The following is a 17,030-nucleotide window of genomic DNA, read 5'->3' on the forward strand; positions in this document are numbered from 1 at the left end:
CTTGCGGGGCCAGACGAGCCGGGCGGGGGGTTCTGACCCGGCCCCGGGAGGCGGCGCAGCGGGCACGTCCAGCCCCGGGGAGGGGGCAGGGAGCGGGCTTCACGGAGCCCCCTGCGGTTTGGGGGAGGCCATAACCTGGCTGGGGGGGATGTGGAGGGGGTATGGCTGAGCGCCGACCCGGCCCCACAGGAGCAAGGGGGCTTGACCCAGTCCTGCAGGGGAGAAGGGAGTGTGATTTGGCCCCAACCAGGGGGAAAGGGACCCAGTCTGGCCCTAGCCTGGCTCCTGGGTGGAAGAGGATGTGGCCTGGCTCCAACCCGGCCGTGGGACCTGGGGTTTGGGAATTTGGCAGGGCGGCCATATGAACGGCCACCACTCCCTTGCTGCCAAATTTCCCAACCCATGGGGAGCCCACAGGCCAGATTCAATTGCTCTGCAGGCTGCATTTGGCCCACGGGGTGGAGGTTGAGCAGTTATTACTTATTCACTTGCCCCCTTCACTTATTTAAAGTTTGGGGACGTAATTAATATTTGTTAAGTTCAAGTCTGGCTTGAAGCTTTTTTTATATACCTACATACAGGCATCCCGCATCTTATGCGGGGGTTACGTTCTAAAAGTGCGTAAAGGCGAATATCGCGTGTAGTGAAATCGCATGTTACCGTGCCAGCGGTGACTGCCTCTGCCTCCAAAACCTCCCGCTGCTGCCACGGAGCTGTGCTTAGAGCTGTGAGGCAGCGGCGCAGCGTGGGGTGGTGGTGGGGATGGCTGCGTGCTGCCCAGCCACCAACATGCCCGGTGGCTGGCCACATAGCTCCGGGCATGGCTCCATGGCGGCGGCGGGAGGTTTTGGAGGGGGGGGCGGCCCCCCCTGGCAGCGTGGTAGTGACGGAGCCTCCAGGTCAGCGGCAGCGCTGTGTGCAGACTCTAGGCCCCCCCCCCGCATATAGTTGAATTTGCGCAAGTTAAATGTGCGTAAGATGTGGGATGCCTGTATATGTTTGTATATGTATAAAGTAATGCAGTCTCCTAAAATTAAGAGAGCATGAAAGCGATTGAGAATTAGCGTTATAACGTTACAAAAACATTTGATAGAAAATTCTGCTTGGTGTGACACATGTATGATAACCAATTGCATATAGTAACTTTTCTATATTATTTTGTATGCAAATATGTATCTCAAGTGATCCAAATGGAGCATGGATGTTGTACTAAGCAAGTTTGAGAAGCCTGGGTTTACAGTTGCTATGGTTCAAAGACATTTTTAACTCCCAACAAATGTCATACCTTTTAGACTGCCTAGTGCTTTTAAGGAAGTTTAAGGACCTAAGTAACATGTTGAAAGATAAGTAAACAGTTTCAGTACCCAGCTTCTTGCAAAGATGATGATAGTTTACTTCCTGGGGGGAAAATGCCCTTCACGCAGGAATCAATTTATAAGCTGTATGGTTATAGACTCAATAAAGCTTATGAATTAAGTAGTCAGATGTTTTCCAAAGAACTGGTATCCAAATACTGTCAACAGAGGTAAAAGAAATGCATGTAGAATTAGGTTCTGTTCCTGTTTTTTATTTAGATAAGTGACACGGGTATGATTTCAGTGGATGCTTGGTGGGACATCAACTACGGGACTTGGTGGAATATCAACCATAAGAGCTAAAAACATCTCTTGTAACCAAAATGCAAAATTTTCCTGTTTACACAATCTGCTAAGATAATTTTTTCCCTGTGAAATGAAGGAGTTTGAACTCATTATAGGCAGCCCTTAACTTGGAGGAAGAATTCTGCCACAAGAAGACAAAAAAAATTAAGTCTTTGAAAATAAACAAGCACCAATAACTTAAATGTATTTGACTATGTATTTCAGATGTGTATTTCTAGGATTCAAAAGCAATACAATATAGGGTGTACATTTGCCAGCTAGGATGTACGTCAAGTTGTTCAAGACTTAAAGTGAATCTAGTTTCATAAGCAGCTTATGGCACAGGTAACCATAGCAACATACATTAGTTCTATTTTTCACAGTTGTGAAATGCTAGAGTGGAACTAATACTAAACTTTTGTTTTCTTTTGCAAAAATAGAGAGGGTTGGGTAGCCATGTTGGTTTGAAGTCAGGCAGAAGGCAGGGCAGGGTGGCATCTTAAAGACTAGCTGGTTTAGGAAGGCATAAGCTTTCCTAGGCTACAGTTGATACTTGTTTAGATGCAATGAAAGCATCATCATATCTGATGATATAAGCTGTAGTGTGTGCAAGAAAACAAATGCCTTTCTAAATCAGTTAGTTTTCAAGGTGCCACCTTGCCCTCTTTTGCAAAAGTAGAGGATGCAAAGTGATGCCTTGTTATTACTGCCATATATTATTTTTATCATGTTTGCTTCTAAATACCCAGAGATAGGAGCCCATTGTGGTCAGCCCTGTGTGACTATATCCTTACCCTAACAAATTCACAGTCTAAATAGATAGACAAAAGAATTATTTTTGTTCTGATTTAACAGATTGGAAGCTGAAAGGTAGTGATTGTCCATGTCCTAGAAAAGATTTGCTATTCAAATGATTTACCAATAAACAATATAAGGTGTATGTATGATTTTTAGAAATAATCTTCTAAATTTAATAGTCAAGTGAGAGAGATTTAATGACTTGCCAAAGGTCACACAAGCAACTTGTGACACCTGGAAACTGAAGCAAGATCTTGTGAATCCCAGTCTAGTACCAAGCCACAAAACTATCCTCATTGCTTTTTTATTCACAATAATTTTTTTCAAATATAACATTTACTTCCATTACAGAACTGGGACATAAAATTCAAGATCCTGAGGTACCTAAAGAATCTTCTCGGTTGCAAAGATGTTGGAGGAGGACATGGAGGTGGCCATCAAGGTGGTGGTAGTAGGAAATGGAGCAGTTGGGAAATCCAGTATGATTCAAAGATATTGCAAAGGAATTTTTACAAAAGACTACAAGAAAACCATTGGAGTAGATTTCTTGGAGAGACAAATTCAGTATGTATTAAATAGATGTTGTATTATTTCTTTTTCCTTTTTTCATTGCTGTTTTGAAGCTATAGGTTTATGAAGCTCTAGATCTCAAGGTTTAGTGTTTCTCGGACTAAACCTAAGGCATTCTATTTTGCATTCTTGCTTAGAAAGCTAAAAATTAGGCTAATTTATTAATTGAATAATTTTGTTTTTTTACCTAAGAGCCAAATTTATAGTTGCAAATCTAATAGAAAAGGAAACTCAAAAGTACTCCTACATGATAATTATTCTAAAACAAACTACAGCATGTACTAAAAAAGTCATTATACTACATTTTCTGGCTGTTACACTATTGTGCAAACAGATGACATTTTATCATATTTAACAGAGAGAAAAACATTAAGATAATTCCCGTATCTTCTTGTATATAACATACCCCAGGATATAACGCACACCTGGTTTTTGAAAGGCAGAATAAAGATAAAAAGATTTGTCCAGAGTTATGGCTGCATATTGCTGGGATAGAACCTTATCTTCAGCTTGCTTACCCTCCCTTTCCTATGTAACTACAGCTGTAAACCTGTCTGTTGCTGAAGACTGGTTTTCATGGATGGATCTGTGATTTTGCAGAGAGCTAAAGAATTGTCAGAGCTGTGAAACAGGAAAAGAGCAATCAGAAACAGTTAGCAGATAGCAAATTTGCCCTAAGAAAGGTTAGGCATTAAAACAGAGAGACAATCATTGATACCTCTTGAGTGAAGAACAATGGATCATTAAATCAACTGGCTCTCTCAGCTGTCTGAAGAGTAACGTAACAGCTGCTGCATTGCGAAGCAGGAACCTTAAGCAGGGTGCTTCTATCCTAATCAGAAAACTAGCTTTCCTGCTTAATATATGCACCCCATTTGGAGGAGACTTTGGGGGGGTGAGGGGGGTTGTGTGTTGTGTATGAGGAAAATATGTTAAGTTGATTAAAAAAAACGTTAACAGAGCAATGTCAGATTTTTCTTTTAGTAATGTTTTTATGCCTTCTAGGGAGAAGGATTTATAAGCCCTGATTGGAATTCCTTTTGTAACTTGTTTTCACTCTTCAGATATTTTCTGTAAAAGTGGAAATTAAGCACCATGACGTTGTACTAGATTATTGTAGCATTGCACTAGACAGGGAGGTGTGCGACAGTGCTTACTTCATTGACTTTGTCCAAACTCAGTGGAGTGCACATATTAACAATGAAAAATTAAATTTGGAGCATCTCTCTCCAGTGTATTGATAAAACATTTATACCTTTTATTTCAGAGTTAATGATGAAGATGTGAGGCTGATGTTGTGGGACACAGCAGGTCAAGAGGAGTTTGATGCTATAACAAAGGCCTATTATAGAGGTAAGTACAACTTTATAATTTGGTCTATACTTTTTATAGATAATAAGAGAAAAACAATGTAGTTTACTTAATCTTTAAGTTTTCTTATTATTTGAGTAGTAGGGATACAGGTTTTTTAATGGCTATGCAAAACTGGTTTGGTTGCTATACTATTTCTTATTTTCAGATGAGGGGAAATGAGTGGTACTTAATGTGCCTTACTCATTTGCATGAGTAAGGACTATATCTGCCTTAGCGATTTTGACTGTACTCTGGTAAGAAAAATACCAGCTTCAGAAGAAAGATCTTCTGGCAGTGTTTATAGCTAAATAAGAGAGAATTTATTAATTGGTGTCTCCTTTCTTAAATAGTGAAAATGAAGCCTTATCAAGCTTTTACAGGCATTTCTTACAGCCAAACTGCCTAAAAGCTTCTACTGAGACGTGAGACTAGTAAATTACATATGTATATAAAATCTCTCATTCAACCTGCAGGTATACTTCTTACCAATGGAAAACTTTCAACCATTGTTGTCCCCTGGAATGGGAAATGGTACATTACTGTCTTGATTAAAAGACTTCAAGTGCCAGTACCATGCATTTCCTCAGTAAGCTCCAAAACACAGCTGTTTTCAAATGAGCAAGTGAAATATTCATGTTTAGATGTGATGTGCAACATATACCTAAAATATGGAGGGCAGCTAGAGATCACAAGCCATCCTTCTTTTCATAGCTTGGGCCAGCACAATCTAGAAACCCTCTTTAAAATCTGCTGTTACAGATCAGTTCTCTTCTGTTATACTTGAAAGGAAATAGGGATGGGGTCTTCTGAGAATTAGATCAGGAGATGAAGATACCTTAAAAGAAGCTGGAGTCATGGAGGTTTTTGAACCCAAAACTGGGCATGGTAAGGCTCCCAGGGGGATGTGCCTGCTATGTAGAACTCCTGAACTCCAGAAAGATGTAAGATAGATGGATGGGTAACAAGACGGCAGGTAAAGTTCTAACTTGGCAAATGCAAAGCAGTGTGCATTGGAGAAAATAATCTGATCTTACAAGGCAATGTTGGCATGAGAACAAATAGGTTTAAACTGATCATGAATAAATTTAGGCTAGAAGTTAGACCAGAGTTTATAATTATTAGCACAATGACCAGAGTTCATAATTATTAGTACAGGTTTTCCAGCCTTCCAGTAGTGGAGGGTGCAAAACATCCAACTGCTTTTAAAATGAAGCTTGATATATTTTTGAAAGGAATGATATAGTATGATGGCTATGATAGGAGACTGGACTCGACCTAGAAGGTCTGTTGTTTCCATGGGACATGAATCATTAAGTGTGTACATATTTTTGCTCAGCGTTAAGAAGGCTTTTTGCTGATGGCATTGGGATCCCAGACAAGACTCAGATGAGATTTTATCACCACAGTAGCAACAGTATACCTGGCACTGTGCTCAAAAGTTAGTAAATATTCCCCTACAGCATCCTGATAGAGTAAATGTGAATTAGAATTTGAATAATTATTCTGAAGAGTGTTTAAAATATTAACTCTGAAATTTAAGAAAGGCTGAAAGTGTTAATTTTGAACCAAAATTTCTTCCAAGCTCTCCAAACCAGATTTCTACTGAATAATTTCACCCAAATTCGTAAATTAAAATTTATGATCCCAAAAGCAGATTGCTAAGTGACAATGTGAAACACTTGTAAAGATATTAAAGACTATGTAGGTACTTATTTGCATTCACTATCTGAATGGTGGTCCTGTACTAGTGAACATCACCTAAGACCCCTTTTTTCTCTGACTGCTGGAGTAGCTTAGAAGGTATCAGAATAGCAATTACCTTGAAAACTGACAGGAATGACTACACAAAACCTCCAGTTAGTCTCCCTTTTGGTGCTCCCTGTCAGTTTGACACAATCCAATAATTAAAGTTTTTGCCCTTCTGGAATAAAGAGAAAAATCTCCATTTTCCAAATACCTTTTCATAGGCTTGTTTTTATTCCTGTCCATTAGTTGTATAATTGCCTTGTCTGTTCTTAGGAGCCCAGGCTTGTGTTCTTGTGTTCTCGACCACTGATAGAGAGTCTTTTGAAGCAATCCCCATCTGGAAGGAAAAAGTGGTGACTGAAGTTGGAGACATCCCCACAGTGCTTGTACAAAATAAGATTGATCTTCTGGATGATTCTTGTATAAAGAAGTAGGAGTTTCACCATGTTGTTGTTTGAAAGCAGTAAAGTCTCTTTTGTATACTTACTTCTAGAATGGGAATCTATAGTGAAAACTTGGAATTATATTAATTTAAACTTATATTAACTAAAGTTCCAAACCAAGTGCCTAAATCTGAAAATATGTACAAATAATCCTATGCAGAAGTAACACATAATAATCCTATGCACAAACATTGTGCCACTTCCATGAGTAAAGTTACTTATGTGTGTAAATGTATGTGGAGCCTTGTAAATAATCTGGTTGGGTCACATGACAACCTTATTTTGTGGGCAGGAAACTGTGAAAGGACTCTCTCTGTGGTCCAGATATTACAATCTTGGTTTTAGACCAACCAGATTATATAATCTAGTTTCACTACCAAGTGTTTAAGTGGTTAAACAGATGTGCTTATTAGGAGTGTGCAAAGCGGGCCATATTCAGTTCTGATTCGGATTCGGCCCGATTCGGGGGATAGTGATTCAGTTCGCTGATTTGGATCACTGTCCTGATTCAGTTCAGCCGAATCTGAACCTGAAGGTTCAATTCTGACTCGGAGACTCAGTGATTTAGCTATAGACGCAGCTTTATATGTTTTTTCTACATATCTCAAGGTACCAGGTGCGGCTCATGAATGCTGAGATAGTGGGGCAGATGGAGCATCCCACAGGAGTGAGGGTGGGGGGGGCCCCCATGTGCTCAGTGGCTGGCCTGGAAGTACTTCCGGTCCACTTTTGAGTCCACTGCTGAGCACACAGGGATCCCCGTGCCACCCCAGCTTGGCAATCGGCCACGGGGAGACCCCAGGTTCCCCCCTCCCCCGACCCAGGAGGCACCAGTCACCAAGCTGGGGGGGAGGGGTCCCCCATGCACTCCGCTTCTGGACCTGGAAGTGCTTCTAGTCCACTTCCAGGACTTCTAGTCCACTTCCAATCCACAGAGCATGCTGGGGACCCCGCTGCGTTCCCATAGGATGCTCCATCCGTTCCACCATCTCTGTGTTCACGAACCACCTGGTACCTTGAGGTATGTAGAAAAAACTTATAAAGCTTTGTCTATGTCTGAATTGTCAAATCGTCAGTCTTCTGATTCAATTCGGAGAGATTAATGGGTGTCCTGATTCAATTTGGAGATTCGGCTGCTGAATTGGGCCGATTCTCCTCCAAATCGAATTGGCGCCCAAAGCTTCGTACAGCCCTAGTACCTATGTACAATATGTTCTTGCATACAACACACCCCTTTTTCTCAAATATCAGCCCTCCCAAAATTGGGTTGCATGTACTAAGCAGAGAAGCTAATTTTCTGACTGGGATAGAAGCAGAAGCACCCTGTTTTGATTTCTTCTCCACAGTGAGCAAGTGTTGCATTACTCTTCAGGTAGCTGAGGGAGCCAGTTGACTTAATGACTCACTGTTCTTCACTCTAGAGGTATTAATGATCATCTCTCCTCTTTAATGGTCTTGATGTTCCACTAAGCAACCTAAACTTTCTTAGAGCAAGTTTTCTGTCTGCTAGCTGCCCCTGTCCACTTCCTTGCTGTTTCATAGCTCTGAAAACTCTTTAGCCCTTTCCAAAATCATAGAACTACCCATGAAGAACAGGCTTCAGCAGCAACTAGGTATTCAGCTGGTTAAGCAGGAAAGGGAAGGTGAGTGCAGTCAGTGCATATTAGGTTCTATTCCTGCTCTATACAGTCATAATGCTGGAAGAATCTTTTCTTCATTCTGCCTTTCAAAAAACAGATGTATATTACATTCTGGGGCGTGTTGTGTGCAAGAAAATACATTTATTGGCCTTCTTTTTAATTCTCTTCCATTTTTGTAATTGTTCTTTATGCTCATGTTTTATCAGAATCCAATTCTGTATTGTAAAATATTTATAATACATTACTGTCCACAAACACAAACTCTGTTTCTTCAGTCCCTGTTCCCTGCTCTTTCCCCTGTAGAATCCATTGTCACTTTATATTCTGTTGATCTCTGTCCCTCAAGCTAGGCTCATTCTTGTGGTAATCAGACTCTGAAATCCTGACTCAGTCCCTCACAGCATTTACTTCCTCCACACCTGTTCATACCTCTTTGCTCAGTAGTGTAACTAGAGGTGGGCAAGAGAGGTGCTAGCCTTGAGCACCAACTTAGGACAGGCATCAGAATCTTCCCCCACCCCCATGGAGTCTTTGTCCTGCCAGCAAGAGCAGCCCCACAGCATTGTTCTTGCAGCCACAGCTGAAGTATGGACACTTCAATGCTGCTTCTTTAAAAATAAGAACTGGGGTGGGGAGAGCCTGTAGCAGCAGCAGCAGCTGTTTTGGGCAAGACACCTCCACGCTCCTGCCCACCCCCCAGTTCTTGGAACCACAGACCCCCTCCCACCCACCAGCTGTCCCATACAGTTTGCCCAGAGTGCAAACCCTGCTTGTTATGCCACTGTCCATGCTTAATCATTATACTGCTAATACTTTCTTTTCTATCTTTCTTTCATTTTCCTTTTCAAACATGTTCACCCCTTTTCTTCTAAAAAGCCATCCTTCTTCAGCAGGTACCCTATGTCTTTTCCCTTTCACCTGTAAACTCACTATACATACCATCAACTATCATCTCAGATTCCTTTTCTTTAGTTCTTTGTTTCCCTTAAGTCTGGTGTTCCCGTTCTCTACTCTGCTAAAACATGCCTAAGAATTGCCTTAACTCTCCCTCCATGATGTGCTAATTCTTATTCAGGTTCTCCTAATATCCTGTATTGTGCAGTGGTAACCACTTTTCCTCTGCCTTTTCTAATATCCATCTTGCTGTCCTCTGAGGTATTTTTATACAGAATCAAAATAAGCAAACTTCTACCTTAACAGGAAAATCATACAAAACATCTCATTGCTAAAGGAAAAATGTGAAACAAAGATCAAATGCCTTTTCACTGTTTCAATGTTCTTATACCTTTTTTTTGGCTACTTTAAAGGATACTGTCAGTAGCATTGATACATGTTACAAATTGGCATTTACAAGGCTTTCTTTTATGCAGTGAAGAGGCAGAGGCATTGGCAAAAAAGTTAAAGTTAAGATTCTACCGAGCATCAGTGAAAGAGGATCTAAATGTAACTGAAGGTAAGAGATGTGGCAAGAGTAGGACTGTCCTCTGTTGTATAGAATAGAATTGCACATCAACGTAACATGGGAACTAAACTATCAGCGTTTGATTTTTACAGGGTTTCAGTTTGGCTGTATTTTCCAGAATCAGGACTGTCAACATAGTAGGGGTGACTTCTTAAACTTGACTAATATCATTTGAGATAATTATATGCTTTTTTTCTCTCATTTTTTTTTCTTCTACACAAGGGTAGGAATAACATTTTCAAAGGTGTTTAACTGATTTGGACCCCTTAAACCTCTAGACTGTAAATGAGAAGGTGGGGGGAGGGTTAAGAAAAAACCTTATGTAGAATGAATGTTAAAGATGGAGAAGAGCGTTTTAGGCTAAAAAGCAACACCAGCACAATATCAAATGACTACTAACTGGCTATGAACAAATTTAGATTGAAAATCAGAAGACTTGCATTTATTTGAGGGGTGAGATTTGGGAATGGTCTTCCAAGCAAATAATTGCTTTTTAAGAATGAACTCAATAAGTTTATGGAAGGAATGGTATGGTAGAATAGGAAGTTCTTAGTTCAACCCTCAGTTTGTGTGATATGTAAGATCAAGTATTTGCATTCCCCTTATTAGGGTATAAAGGTAATTGTTTTGCAGTGTGGTAGGTACCTGACAATCATATGCTTCAGGGCTTTTGCTGGTCACTTGCAGGGACCAAGAAGAATTTTTTCCACTTTCACGAATGCTTTATTGATTTCTGCAGGGGTTTAGGTTGTAGCCATGTTGGTCTAAGGACATAGGCAGACAAGGTTCCTTGGGTGAATTTGATATCTTTTATTAGACCAACCCAAATAGTTGGAGAATAGTTATTAAGCAAGCTTTCGGGTTCAAAAACCCTTCGTCAGGCTAAGGAACCTTCAGCAGTTGGTGTGCGCTCTTCCTGGATGGAATGAAAAGTAAACAAGCCAGGGGCTGGGCTGGGCTGGGCTGGGGAGTCAGTTGCCAGGCAGATTATTGATTTCTGTGATTTTGTTTTGGTTTTTTTTTGTTGTTGTGGGGTTTTTTTTTCTTCTTGGTTTGGGATTTTCTTTGGGGTGGAGGGAGTCGTCTTCCTCTGAAGCACTGGACATTAACCACAGGTAAGGATGTGGATTTTGACTGGGGTATACTTGTGCTTCTGTCAGTACTTAGGGATTCCTAGATAGAGGGTCTGGTTTTTCCTCTCAAAATCAAACTGAATGCTGAATATGGGATTAGGAAAGGATTTTTTCCCAGGTCAGGCTGCCAAGGATCTATATGGATTTTGCATTTCTCTGTATTGTAGGATGTGGTCCTCTCCCTAATGTCGTATGAGCATACATTAACCAATAGCTTCTCTTCCATTGCAGTGCCAGGACACTGGGACTGCCTTAGCCTCCTCTGCTTTTACCTGTGGCCTCCTGCAAGGTGTTCATGCATACTTGTACCTTGTATGTGAGAGTTTGAAGTGAGCAGTTTCTAGGAATCTAGATAAATGGTTCCCTGTTGTTTCTGGGACAGGGTTTAGTGGCCCCTTGTGGTTCTATGTTCTTATCACTAGGAAAGATCAAGAAATACACTTCCTCTCACATTAGAAAGCAAACTTGCTAGAAGAAAAACAACCTAAGTTTAAAAATCCACTTCATGTGTACTTTAGTAAACACATTACTTACTACAAATGCATACTGCTGTGCTTTGTGTCAAATCAGCTGTTTATAGAGCTCAGATTTGTTATCAACCCAAATTTGTAATACTAGAGTTGATGGTCTGAACTTGAGATGAAACTTTCATAGGTATCTGTGTGGAGATCCCTCACTTTGTACCCTGACATGGCTCTCTTTGGCATTTCAGTTTTTAAATATTTGGCTGAAAAATATCTTCAGAGGCTCAAACAACAAACAACTGAAGATCCAGAACTAGTACATACAAGCAGTAACAAAATTGGTAAGTTTGCAATAAACTGGCTAGACTGTATTTTCTGTTGAAAGAGCCTCCTATTAATTACTGGGAGGTTTTGATCCAACACTGAGTAAATGCAAATTGAATCACTAATTGTCATTTTCTTAACATAGTCCCTATAATTCTTTATTAAATTACTTCATGATCCCATTATGATTTATGATAGTCAAACTAATGTACCAGAGATGTTAGTTAGTATTACTTTAATTATCCTTTTAATCTAATTCCTATGAACATACATTGTGTAAGGACTTGAAAATGGATGTTTCCTTGATGCCTGCTTTTTTTAATGTAATTAGTATGAGTCATGCTGGTGCAGATGTACAGGATAGTAACAGTGAAAAGATCTGGTATTTAATGAGAAGGACTTTGTATTTTGCGAGGAAACACTGAACTTCTGTTGCTCTTCAAAGCACTCCTGAGTCAGTTGATTTTTTTTTTTCTTTCTTAAAGCACTTCTTTTTATGTACTGTTTTTCCTCTATTTATTTCAACAAATTTTCTAATTTAAAAAAATCTGTCATGTTTGTGTTACTCAACTAAGCATAGCCTTGTGATGTGAGTAGCATCTCAGTGTGTATTAAACCTTGCAATGGCATCTATTTAACTTCAACTGGCTCTAATACAGAAACTTAGCATATTGAACTCTAGCAGCAGGTGAACACACTGGAATAAACAGAAACTATTCAAGAATTACAATTGAATTTGAGATGTATTACTAGCATTAGTAAATGTTTTGGCTTAAAGTTCATTATGTTGTACTGCAAAGATATAAAGAGATTCAAAGTATTTTTTTGTCTTGAAATTGTATAGGTGTTTTTAACACAGCTGGCGGAAGTCACTCTGGCCAGAATACTAGCACACTTAATGGTGGAGATGTCATCAACCTTAGACCAAACAAACAGAGGACGAAGAAAAACCGAAGTCCTTTTAGCAACTGCAGCATACCTTAGAACCACTGTGGATGAGGAAAAGAATGACAGTTCATGGGATGAAGCTGTGCAATTAAATAAGGAATACAGCCAGCTATAGTGGTTTTTTATCAGTGAACTTTGCACCTACAGGATCCTTGATAGATGGTGGATTTAAATAAATTGTGGTTGCAATGTTTCTTCAGTAAGTCGAGTGAGACCCCTGGTGGCAAAAAAATAGAACCATTGTTGCCCCTGTGCACCTCTTTAAATTAGATAAGCTTTTCCTGTTTGAAGGAATGATGTACAAAGCTATGTGATAGGTGTTGCTGAATTATAAAGCACACTAAAATATAAACATAATGCTTACAAGTATTGGTACAGACCGTAATATTGTGGCCCAAGGTAAAGTAGCTTCTTTCCAACTAAATTTACCAGCACATTTGTTAGAAGACTGTTGATTAACCAGTACCCTTAAAAATAAAATGAGGTGCAAGGAGGAGATATGCTTCCTATGTCAGACTATACCGATAGGGTTTTGGCAGTTTTTTTTCTGTGCAATATAATTGTATAATGTATGAATGTTAACTAAGGTGTGCATATAGGTACAAAATGTTTGAGCTAAACAGAGGGGAAACAGTATCTGATGAGTTGTAGGGGACCAGGTAATTTTCTTAACGAGCACCCTTAAAACTAACTTTCGGTTCTTTTATAAATGTGCATTTCAAATGAGGCTTTCCAAAGTAGTACTGTTTAGATTTAACACACTATACTTTGGGCCTGAAAGCTTCAATTAAAAAAAATGTGTGGTGCCAAAACATTTTTTCTTCTTAACTGATGCTGTACTACAGATATTTTGGTAAAGTTTTTGTTTTTCTTAGTCTTAGCTGGATAAACAGCAAGGGTCTCTGATTCTCACATATTCAGTCGGAAGCCCTTAAATAATTTCACTTGTGCTTCAGTTCAGAAATAGATTGCTGGCAGCATCAGCTCTGAGACTTGTTGAACTTGAGGAACAGTTTCAATAAAATACTAGGCTCTAGTAAGAAATTTAGATCCAGCAAATTGGAGCTGATCATTAAATCCAATTAATAGACTCAGATTTATATTGCTGATTAAATCTAATATGTAAGATCAGGGGTAAGGGATAACATTTTCAGAAGTGTTTAAGTCCCATATTTCAGAAGTCATTTAGACATGTAGGAGCCTAAATCTAATGGGAAGTTAATGGTAGTTAAGCTCCTAAATCATTGAGGTGCTTTAATAAAAAGTTACACATGATAGCTTTTATTTACCAAAAACATACATTTTCCATTCTCCAAGAGCATGCATTTTTTTTTTAAATATCCATTTTGTTTACATGTTTTTGTATGGTATTGTATCATTTTAATCTTTAGGATTTCTCTAACAAAGGTCTGTCAGCAGTAAATGCAAATATTCTACTTTAAGAAATTTGGAATTGTAATAGTTTCTAAATAGCTGTAGTAGAGTGCAAATGACTTGGCCTTCTTTATTTTGGAGGATGAATATTTCATTCTATGAATTCATATAAATTTAAAATGTTTAATTTTAAGATCTTGAGCATGAGAGCTGACGTACTTTTGTCCTACCATATGTGGGCAAGAGAAGTGTGTAAGTGGGAGGGTGATAATTTTTCATAAACACTAAATTAGAACGTTTCTGTTGTATATTAACATATTGACTTCCTATGAAGTACCTGGATTTTTTGGCAGGCTGTTATGGCATCTCCCATTGCTGGCAATGAGATGTGCATCAAGGTACTCAATCCTCTCTGCTATTGCAACAAAAGTGTTTCACCACAGCATTTCTTACATACCCTGTTCAATAAAGGCCTTTATTTTTAACAAGTGCATTTAATTGATGTATGGATATGTACATGGGGCGAAATTGTACCTGTCTTGTCTTGTAAGGTAAGCAGGATTTGGTAAGGAAAGGAATGACTATTGTAAATAATGGGGCACATCTTAATATTTCAGGATTTATGATAGAAGTAGATGTGAGGGATTTTTCAAACTTTTTAACATGGACAATTTTAAATGATGCTGGTAGTCTAAAGTTTTACATTTTTAAAACAAAATTAGTTTGTAACTTCAGTTTTTGCCTTGTTTCACTGTGTAAAAAGTACTTAAGAACCTTTAGGACACAAAATTGCTATTTGTATACCTGTACTTATAGTCAGTCATCATAACCACTATTTTCAGGACTGAAAACTCGATAACTTCTGTTCAAGGCTGAAATTTGACAGACCTCCTCAGTATGAGAGAAGCTGAAATTTAGTATTTGCATGCTTGAAGTTATGTGTGCAAGTGTTCACAGGATGGAGTAGTAGTGTTTCTTTCCTACCCCTCAATCTAAAGTGGTTTTCTATTTTTATATTTCTAGAAGACATTCTCCAGAGATGCAGGATATAACACATTAGTTTACTGGTAGTTTACTGTACATATATACTAATTGAAAAATAATTTATTTTTTAATGATTTGAACATGCAGATATGCAGCAACTGATTTCCATATAGCAGAGTTCCTTAGGCACTCATTTAACTTCTCATACAAAATAAGTTTCTGACTTTTGGATGAAAAATAGGAATAAGCCCTTAGCAGTTGTACATGCGATTTGTACACATGATTAACTTTAATGTGGACTAGCATTACCAGAAAATAGCGAATCCTCATTTAAAATAATTCTTGAAGACAACATAGTTTATTCACAAACTTAGATACGGAGAGCCGATAAGAAAATGCTATATTTAGTGCATCTCACTGTGACTTTGTAGAACAGGATGTTGTCCTCATATTTACAAATAGCAGTAATCCTGCATGCTGTACTATGAGCAACAGAGGCATTTGTACACATGCTTGTGCAGCAGCACTTTGCTGCAACGCATACATTTGTATAAACAGCAAAATGCACATCAGCGCTGAGAAAATGGCAGCAGCGTGCTTTTGAACTAAAACATTTGATGTGTTTTAGTTCGAAAAACACATTTGATGTGTTCAACTCTATTAATAGAGTCTGCTCTGACGCACTGGATTTCTGGCATATTGGAGCAAATATGTGTGTATAAACGCCGTAAGTGCTCCCATCTTAGCAAAGGAAGTTGTATTTTGTTGGTACAGTGACATGCAGGCAAACTGCTGACTTCTCTGTATTGGGTAGTCTAACTGGACCTTATCAAAACCATTTATGCTATCAACTGAAGAGTCTCCTTACACGGAAAGCCTCAGTAATTAGTTGGGCCTTAGCTAAGTGAGTATTCATTAAACTAGTATTTACACTAAAGCAGTAGTTTAAGCATCTTCCATTATTTCATTGTATCCATTCAGTGAATGGGCTTGTTTCTCTCAGTGAGGTCTGCCTTTTTAATGAGCCTTTTAAACAATGGTACCATTTGATGCAAAGTAGGATGGATATGTTTAATTTTCCATTGGAAATAACAAAGCTCAGAGTTTGAAGTTTAGTTACTTTTAAGATTTCTTTTGGTTAATCTACCTTGAATCTTGTAAAGTCTAACTTTAAGGCAGTTTTGAAGCTTTCTGATTTTCAGTGCTGCTTTAAAGGCAAAATTTACACTTTCAGTCCCAATGTGCATCACCATACTGTCAAGCTGATTTCCTGTTTTGTTTACACTTAAAATAAATTGTTTTTACTCTTTATAATTAGTAATTAGGATACAGCTGATATTACAGGATAGGGAGCTTGTGTCACTTCTGTAGATATCTTTATAATAAAGGGAATTGAGCTGCTGAATACATTGTACTGCTTAGAACTTGTGCTTGTATGCAGTGCATAATGCTCAATGAACGTGCACTTTGAACGTATTAATTCATCAGTTAAAGCTGGTAGCTATCAGTTAATGAGTAATACGAGACTTCATTATTTGCACTGGTATGCCTGCTTGTGGGTAATTCAAGCTTACAACTACATAAGAAACAAGCTTATTGGATTCCACTGACAATTCCTGAAATCACATTAAATTTCTAAATGTTGTCATATTTTGTTGGCCAAAATAGTTGACGTACAACTAGTGTTCAGTAAGATGAAACGCAACCATGGTCCACTTAGCCTGCCTGGCTCCATCAAATTACATTGCTATATTGCTTTAAGGAAAATCACTTCTGCAGATTTTCAAATATTGTGAATGAATTTGAGGCTTATAAATTCAAACTATAGTCTCTAATGCCAAATAGGTATTTTAGTTGCAACGAAGTTAAACAGGCATCAATAAGAATTAACAGCGTACCACAAAAATAGCAAATTTGACTTCATACACTGTTTTATGAGAGTAAGGGAAAATGCTTTAAACAATTATAATTCCAATAAATTCTGTTAAATAGGAGCAGAGAGACACTGACCTTAAAGCCACGTGAATCTTGTTAAGGTAGAAAAAAGGTCTCAGTCTCAGGGGTGTGTCATCTCTCTTTTGAGATAAGTGTTTAGAAGGCTGCTGACTAAAGGCTTTAAAAACAGAAAATGGTTTCATTTGGACCAAATGG

General features: G+C 38.7%; 1 protein-coding gene across 1 annotated transcript; it reads left to right on the plus strand.

The window, feature by feature from the left end:
* The first annotated feature begins 11 nt into the window (after positions 1-11).
* Positions 12-14,386, plus strand: RAB23 (RAB23, member RAS oncogene family). Its single transcript, XM_006023850.3, has 7 exons — positions 12-1,985; positions 2,790-3,002; positions 4,276-4,361; positions 6,381-6,537; positions 9,561-9,643; positions 11,498-11,590; positions 12,418-14,386. Exons 2-7 carry the CDS (start codon positions 2,848-2,850, stop codon positions 12,555-12,557), a joined length of 714 nt encoding a protein of 237 aa, XP_006023912.1. The 5' UTR covers positions 12-1,985; positions 2,790-2,847; the 3' UTR covers positions 12,558-14,386.
* Positions 14,387-17,030: the final 2,644 nt, after the last annotated feature.

Source organism: Alligator sinensis, unplaced genomic scaffold (genome assembly GCF_000455745.1).
Source record: "Alligator sinensis unplaced genomic scaffold, ASM45574v1 scaffold482_1, whole genome shotgun sequence".
NCBI lineage: Eukaryota > Metazoa > Chordata > Crocodylia > Alligatoridae > Alligator > Alligator sinensis.